At 57.7% G+C, this 8,018-nt stretch overlaps 3 protein-coding genes across 3 annotated transcripts; 2 read left to right on the top strand and 1 right to left on the bottom strand.

The window, feature by feature from the left end:
* Window positions 1-580: 580 nt before the first annotated feature.
* On the top strand, window positions 581-2,597 carry ACA1_313620 (uncharacterized protein; the record flags this gene model as incomplete). Its single annotated transcript, XM_004335718.1, has 9 exons — window positions 581-717; window positions 834-936; window positions 1,001-1,103; window positions 1,219-1,336; window positions 1,429-1,551; window positions 1,656-1,782; window positions 1,862-2,040; window positions 2,157-2,289; window positions 2,376-2,597. 9 exons carry the CDS (start codon window positions 581-583, stop codon window positions 2,595-2,597), a joined length of 1,245 nt encoding a protein of 414 aa, XP_004335766.1.
* Window positions 2,584-6,213, bottom strand: ACA1_313610 (calciumtransporting P-type ATPase, PMR1-type, putative; the record flags this gene model as incomplete). The annotated part of the gene is made up of 10 exons (XM_004335717.1): window positions 2,584-2,802; window positions 2,930-3,085; window positions 3,195-3,343; window positions 3,429-3,606; window positions 3,710-3,872; window positions 3,959-4,211; window positions 4,304-4,494; window positions 4,582-4,779; window positions 4,866-5,067; window positions 5,175-6,213. 10 exons carry the CDS (start codon window positions 6,211-6,213, stop codon window positions 2,584-2,586), a joined length of 2,748 nt encoding a protein of 915 aa, XP_004335765.1.
* A 207-nt stretch (window positions 6,214-6,420) lies between these two features.
* ACA1_313600 (Peptidylprolyl cis-trans isomerase-like 1, putative) lies at window positions 6,421-7,341 on the top strand (the record flags this gene model as incomplete). Its single annotated transcript, XM_004335716.1, has 5 exons — window positions 6,421-6,567; window positions 6,625-6,686; window positions 6,787-6,912; window positions 7,039-7,131; window positions 7,242-7,341. The coding sequence occupies 5 exons, from the start codon at window positions 6,421-6,423 to the stop codon at window positions 7,339-7,341; spliced, it is 528 nt and encodes a 175-aa protein (XP_004335764.1).
* Between the last annotated feature and the right edge of the window lie 677 nt (window positions 7,342-8,018).

Raw genomic sequence — 8,018 nt, 5'->3', positions numbered from 1 at the left:
ATCGACTCGCCGGCCCAGGCAGCGACTGCCTCCGTCTCGTCGTCGTCGTACAGCCTGTCCTTCTACCTGCTGCCCTCGGCGGCGGCCGACGACACGCCCGGCGAGGGCGAGAAGGCGCACACCATCCTGCCGCGGTCCTCGCTGGCCGAGAAGGAGAAGGCGCCCCACATCGTACCACTCACTCGCGTGGCCACCGTGCTCCACGCCTCCCTCCACCATTCCAAGAAGGGAAAGGTGCTGCTGCTTGCTCTCGTGTCGTGGTCATGTCGTGTTGTGCGTGTGTCGTATGTGTGCGATCGTATCACGACTGACTAAAGCGCTCGTTCGCCGACGCGTCTGCATGCACGCACGCACACGCAGGAGGACAGTCTGCGGCAGCAGCTGTCGGTGCTGTTCCACAAGTGCGGGGTCATATCCGACGACGAGGGGTTCGACTTCACGGGCTTCCTGCCCGGCGAAGACGGCGACATCGACAGCGAACCACAGAGTACGCCGCGCCTTTTAATAATAATAATAATAATAATAATTGTTGTTATTATTATTTATTATTATTATTATTACAAGTTTCTTTTAACGAGGAATGCCACATCTAGGGCGCAGTGGTTCGGGCATACCGAGCATTCACGAGGTGAAAGAATTCCTGGCCAAGTACTACAACATCGCCATGAAGAAGCAGGAGGACCTCCGGATGGTCGAACGAGACGTCGGCATGCACAAGTAAGTCGTACGACTCATCATCATCATCATCACCATCATCATCGCCATCAGAGATGGCTGAGAGATGGCTGCTGACTCTCAACGTTCCCCTGATGTGGCGCGGTGTGGCGCGTCAGGTACCTGCTGATGACCATGCAGCGTGGGCTGCGAGTGACCTTTGGCCGCCAGGAAATGAACGACCCGAGGCGACAGCTGGAGCTGCTGCAGTCCCTGCTCAAGGTACTCGCGCACGGTGCGAGGTGACTGCGCATGTCCGGCTGCTCACCCGTTTGGAACCAAACAGGTGGTGGAAAACCTCAATAGGCGGGGAAAAGAACTGAGCAACTGCACCATATGCTTCTCCGCCGGAGTCTCGGCGCCGATGGGGCAGAATTCCTCAGGACAGAGTACGCTGCATTGTGGTGTGGTGTGTGTGTGTGGTGTGTGGTGTGTGGTGTGTGGTGTGTGCTTGTGTGTGCTGTGTGTGCTGTGTAGCAATCAATACTCACCGTGGTCGATTAGGCAAGAGCGTGAACGTGTACGATGACGTGTTCGGGCGAATATTCCTCAATTCGCTGGATCCGCAAGACGTGTGGTACAAGGTGCTCAACGCGGTCGACATGGACCTGGTCTACGACAGGTGCGCTGGTCACAGGCGAACCACACGAGCAGTGCTGGCGATGTCCGATGACTCACCGGACACGTCAAACGTCTTCTTCCTCTCCGGCGCAGGCAGCGATACCTCAAGCGGATGAAGCGCAAGGAGGCGGAGCTGGCCGACAAGTTTGGGTTCAAGCTGCTCTGCGCCGACCACTCGACCGTGGACGTCGAGGAGTATGTACAGTTTTTGGACAGGTACGGTACCGGTGCTGCACCTCAAGACCACCTCCACGACCCCCAAATCTGAGCAAAGTTTGGGCCTAACGACCGTACCACGGCTGCGCCATGGGCGAAAATAGGATGAACGCCGAGGCGGAGGAGTGCATCGACAGTCAGGAGCGGATGGCTGGCAGGTTCCAGGTGGCGGGACAACGACGACTGTTGTGGGATGAAAATGAGCGCCTGCACAGCAACATCTCCCTCATCGTATGTTGATGTGTCTACACCAGCAACAGCGGCCGCTCGTGTTTGCGTGGTAGCGCTCACATGGTCGTGGCATCATCAGGTGAAGGGCGACAAGAAGCTGGGCGGCAAGATATCGGTGGATGCGTCGGTGGGGCTGCTCTCGATTCCGACCACCGCCCAAGCGCATCAGCTGGTCGACTGGATCAAGCGCGAGGGCGAAAAGGTCGCCCACCAGAACTCCTTCACCACCGGGCTTCGCGAACGAGAAACGCAACTACGGTGCGTCCACAGTCTCTAGGCTCTGCTTTAGCACGCCACCCAACGTTGGGCTGCGACCTGCACTGATCGTTCACACTTTCTCATGGACGTTCCTTCTTCGACTGGTGATGGTGCAGAATATTGACGAAGCGGCGGCTGCGCTTGCTGGACCTAGTCCAGGACGACAGCATATCACGAGAGGACATGACAGAGTTCTGCTTCACCCTCCGCAAGCACGCCAACGACCTGGCGCCACTCATGCAGCGGCACGTGCCAACCCCTCCCGCCCGCCCGGGCTCCTTTTTGCCTTCGTGAGCTGACGCCAGCTGCTTGGCACACATCATCATCTGGTGTAGGCTCTCGATCATCGGGTCGGATCGCTTTGGCATCGACGACTACGGCGATCTTCGTCTGCCCTGGAACTTCGCCGCATGACACACGCAACACGTTTGCATGCTTGCTGTACTTCTCCGCGGCAGCTAAAAACGGATACAGCCCTTCTTCTTCTTCTTTGTATCCTTCTTTGTCGCTTCTCTTCGGTACCCACCAACGTTGGTGTCTTTTCTAGCCGAGGCTGACCTTGCCGCCGGTGCCAAAGAGGCCGAACGGATCGTGCACGGCGGTGCCGGGGTTGTTGAGCCTGCCCCGGGCCATCCAGTACTTCCTGGCCTCGTCCAGCACGAGCACACTCGACGCCGTCAGCAGGCACACGAACAGGTCGTTCAGCGACAGGCTCTCCGTGTCGAACAGGCCTTGCAGGATCGGCACGTAGATGGCCGCCAACTAAGTGACACGACACACGACGACACACGACCCACACACGACACGACACACACGAACAACGACACACGGCGGACGAGAGGTGAGATGAAAGCGGTGAGGACCGGGGAACGGAGGATGGAGCTGGTACCTGCAAGAGGAGGGAGCCGCCAACGGCCAGGGAGAAAAACTTGTTGTTGCTGAGCCCCATCTTGAAGATACTCTTGTCCTCGGAACGGCAGTTGAAGGCGTTGATCATCTGGAAGAGGACGAACGTGGTGAAACACATCGTACGGCGCGTGTCTCCCTACCCTCCTGCACGCACCAAAGGTCCATCGAGGTGAGAATGACTGCGTGTTCGTGTGTGTGTGTGTGTGTGTGTGTGTGTGTGTGTGTGTGTGGCATGTGCGACGCACCTCGAGGAACGTGTAGAACACAGCGAGCGTGCCGACGACCATCAACACGGCGCTGACCACAATGGCGAGAAGCATGATGGGAGGGAAGACGGGCTTGCGCGGATCACGCGGAGGCTTCTTCATAACGTCCTTGTCGAGCGGCTCCACACCTGGCGTTCGAACGAGTAAGCTCGGCGTCATCAGCACCACACCGGCCTTCACACCACGCTGCTGATGGGGGGGAGGGCACGGTACCCAAGCTCTGGGCAGGAGGACCGTCCATGATGATGTTGATCCACAGGATCTGGATGGGAGTCAGGGGCAGGGGAAGGCCGAACAGGGTGGACGACGCCACCATGGAAAGCGTGGCAATGCTGGTCGTCAGCTGGAACCGGAGGAAGTTCTTGATGTTGTTGTAGATCGACTTGCCCTCCTGTGAGCATGCCATGTTCGAATGAGCGCCGCATAGAAGAGAAGGCTGGGCACCCTCAACACTGATTATGCAGGGAGACGGAGGAGGGTGGAGGTGCAAATACCTCAATGGCCGCGACGATCGTGGCGAAGTTGTCGTCGACGAGGATCATCTCCGATGCCTCCTTGCTCACATCCGTGCCGGTGCGTCCCATGGCCACACCTATGTCGGCCAACTTGAGCGCGGGCGCATCGTTGACACCATCGCCGGTCATGGCCACAATGTGACTGTGGCGTAGTGTGATGGCACCACGGTGCACAAAAAGGTCAGTACCAAGAAGCGCTCGTGTACGCGAGTGAAGCACGGTACGTACCCACGCTTCTTGTAGGCTTCAATGATCTTCATCTTGTGCTCGGGCGCCATCCGGTAGAACACGGTGACGTCGTCAATCTGCGCGGCGAGCTGCTCCTCGGACATCTCCTGGACGTCGTTGTAGGAAAGGGCCACGCTGCCCCCGTCGAAGATGTCGAGCTCCCTGGCGATCGCGATCGCCGTCTCCTTCGCATCACCGGTGATCATCACCACCTTGACGCCGCCTCTGCGCACTTCGGCGATCGCCTCCTTGGCTGTAACAGAAGTCGGGGAGATGAGAAATAACACCAACGGGGGACGCGCGTAGTGGAGAAGAGGTGCGAAGGACAAGAGAGGCTTGGCTGACCTTCCTCTCGGGGAGGATCCACGATGCCGACGACGCCCAAGAAAGTGAGGGCACCCAGATTCGTTCCGCTGGCGAGGGCGATCACGCGCATGGCGCGGTTGCCCATCTCCTCGGCAGCCTCGAGAATGATCTTCCTCTTCTGCGACGAGAGATCGATAATTGCGCCACGGTCGTTGCAGGTCGTGTTGCATCTGTGCGTCGCCGGCGCGCACGATTGATAATATTAGTACGGTGGGTGGTTGGCTAATGAGAAACGAAGGCGTTGATGCAGCATGTACCGCTCCAGAATTCGGTCGACGGCGCCCTTGACGTGGTAGACCGGCTGCTGCTGGCCGGTTTCGTACTGGACCGACATCCACTTGGTGGTCGGCGAGAAGGGAACCTCTCCCAGGCGCGCGAAGTGGTGGCGGAGGTCTTCGACGCCGCCCTTGGCAGCAGCGACCAACAGCGCGGCCTCGGTGGGCTGTCCGAGCACTCTGTACCGGGCAGTGGCGATCAAGTGGTATTAGCTCTACTGCGAGACTACGAGGCGGTGGGAAATAGGGGCTTTTCTCGTCCGTACCTTCCCTCGGTGGCCGAGATCTGTGCGTTGTTGCAGAGAAGAGCGGTCTTGAGAAGCTCTTGCAGGTGAGGGTCCTCCTTGGGCTCGAGCTTGATGCCCCTGCGGAAGAAGTCGCCGCGTACGCCATAGCCGTCGCCAGTCACCTCGATCAAGTCCGTGGTGAAGATGGAGCGGACGGTCATCTCGTTCTTCGTCAGCGTGCCTACACGTGTACCAAGGAAAGGCCAGATACGATCGTAAGCGTTGGTCACACGAGGCCTCGAAAGGGTGAGAGCGAATGCTAAAGTCGTTGGAACTCGGAAGCGGTACCGGTTTTGTCGCTGCAGATCACGGTGGTGGCGCCGAGGGCCTCCACGGCGGGCAGCTTGCGTACGATGGCGTGGCGCTTGGCCATGCGCGTGACGCCCAGGGCCAGGGTGACAGTGACCACGATGGGGAGACCCTCGGGGATGGCGGCCACGGCGAGACTCACGCCGATGGTGAACATCTGCAGCAGTGGCTTGCCCTGCAGCGCGCCCAGGAGGAAGATGGTGCCGACGATGCCAAAGGCGAGAAGCGAGAGCTGCTTGCCCAGCTGGTCCATCTTCTCTTGAAGCGGCGTGCGCTGCTCGGCCATGGAGGTGACCATCTCCCAGATGTGGCCCAGCTCGGTATCGGTGCCGGTGGCCACCACGACGCCCTTGCCGCGGCCGTTGACGACGCTCGTACCCATGTGGGCCATGTTCTTGCGGTCAGCGACGGCCACCTGGCCGACGTCCGAGTCAATCTTCATGTGGAACTTGTGCGACGGCTCGGGCTCGCCGGTGAGGATAGACTCGTCGATCTGAAGGCTGATAGCGTCGGAGAGTCGCAGATCAGCGGGTACTCGGTCGCCCACCTCGAGCAGCACGACGTCGCCTGCGACGAGATCCTCGGCATCGATCTGTTGGGCCTTGCCGTCTCGCACGACGTGACACCGATGTGCGACGAGGGATTTGAGGGCCTCCACGCTCTTCTCTGACTTATACTCTTGAATGAAGCCAACAAGATTGACGATCAGCACCGCGAGGAAGATGCCGATGGCGTCAGCGAGCTCTCCCAGAAGGAGGGAGATGAGCGCTGAGCAGAGTAGGAGCACGATAAGAGGCTCCTTGAACTGGCCAATGAACTTCATCAGCAGCGATTCCTCCTCGGGATGTTCGAGCACGTTCCTCCCATTCTTCTGCGCTCGCGCGAAGGCATCCTGGCTCGACAGGCCCTGCTCGGTCGTGTGGAGATTCTCGAACACCTCCTCCACCTCGAGCTGGTAGCTGCGGGCCGCCTCCAGCCCTCCCAGATTGGAAGGGATGTAGATCTTGGTCTCCTGCATCATCTTGGCCAAATGGATCCAAAGAGGCGCCGGTCCACGAATGGCCTCGATCGATTGAATCAAGGACTGTACCAACCAGAGTCGGCAAAGGGCACATGCGCTACCAGGCACCCGCCTGCGGACGTGGCACGTGCGGAATTTGGGGCGGGAAGCAAACAAAGAAAAGATTATCTTTTCTTTGATTGCTTCTTTGGAATCGAGATCAGAATGGCGAAGGCAGTGACGATTCAGACCTCGATCGGCGATGTCACCTTGGAGCTGTACTGGAACCACGCGCCGAAGGCGTGCCACAACTTCTACGAGCTTGCCAAGCGTGGCTACTACGACAATACCATCTTCCACCGCATAATCAAAGTGCGCACCAAATCGCGTTGCCCACCAGTTGCCTGAATCTTACCCCCTCTTTATCAGGATTTTATGTGCCAAGGAGGAGATCCCACCGGCACAGGAAGGGGCGGCGAGTCCATCTATGGGTACGCAAGAGAACTCCCTGCCTTTTCTCTTCTTCTTCTTTTGTAATTTTTAATGTATTTACCTGCCCACGCTCCTTCGCTCCGCTCTGCCTCTGCGCAGGGGCAAGTTCGAGGAGGAGATCACGAGGGAGTTGAAACACACCGGAGCCGGCATTCTGTCGATGGCCAACTCTGGGAAGAACACCAACGGAAGCCAGTTTTTCATCACTTTGGCTCCGTGTCCGTGGTACGTCTTGCTGCGATGCTGCATTGTGTGATCGATCACTCCTTTGTGCTCCATGCGCTTAGTTTCTGGAGCTTTTCAAGTGAGGTGATTGCCTGACTCGCCATTCTCTCTTTTGCTCAACAACAGGCTCGATGGTAAGCACACAATCTTCGGCCGCGTGCTGAACGGCATGCAGGTCGTGAAACGAATGGGAAATGTGGCAACGGATTCAAGCGACAGGTACGAGTCTAACGGCCTTGACGCACAGTGGCAATCCTCGTTCGGTGTGTATATGTGCGTGTATGTGGGCCTCGCCTCAACATGCTTGTGTACGTTTCGGTTGTTGGCAGGCCTCTGGAGCCGCTGAGGATCTCAAAAGCGCACGCACACGAAGGCGAGTTCAAGCCTCCTGCCCAAACCAATGTCAACAGCATGGTATTGTTCCAGTAAACAAGAAAGGTCCCTCTTCATCCGCCACGCCACCGAGAGTACTGGGTACGGCCATTAGTCGACAAATATTTGCTTTTATGGCATTGGTTGGCGGTCTTCGGTCTTGGACCGCGAACGTTGCTTTCACCTTCTGGCTTCCCGCCAACGAATTGATTCGAGAGGATAAGAAGTAGGGGCGATAGAAACAATTGAGGCCAAATTAGCCCCCATTAGGGCACATTTCAAGCAATGCTTGGTCGGAGTACCAGTTTCCGACCTCGTCCGATCGACATTAACCAGAAGCTAGCCGTTTACTTGGGCGGTGATGCTCAGAATCTCGGCAACAGCCCCTCGTTGGAAGCGCCTTCGACTCCCGAGTTGGGCGGAGGCACACCAAAGCGACGTCCGCGGAATGCCAAACCAATTCTCGAGCCTGAAGACATCGAGGCCGCAATAGAGGAATGCAACGCCAACGATGATGCCGCTCCAATAAAACCCCAAGAGGTAGGCATCCCTCTCTATACTTTAATTAAAGCCTTTATCCCTCATCAATCATATTACCTATAACCCACGTGGGTGTGCCTAATCCATCTTTCCGTAACAAAGGTGGCTACCCCATCATTTCGAACAATCGATGATGAGGAGTACACGGCACCAGAGCCAGCAAATCCGTGGAAGCGCCCAGCCAAGTACATTCA

The sequence above is a fragment of the Acanthamoeba castellanii genome, assembly GCF_000313135.1.
Source record: "Acanthamoeba castellanii str. Neff unplaced genomic scaffold scf7180000083822, whole genome shotgun sequence".
Taxonomy (NCBI): domain Eukaryota; phylum Discosea; order Longamoebia; family Acanthamoebidae; genus Acanthamoeba; species Acanthamoeba castellanii.
Note: the sequence above shows the minus strand (reverse complement) of the source record. Positions and strands in the feature narration are given on the sequence as shown.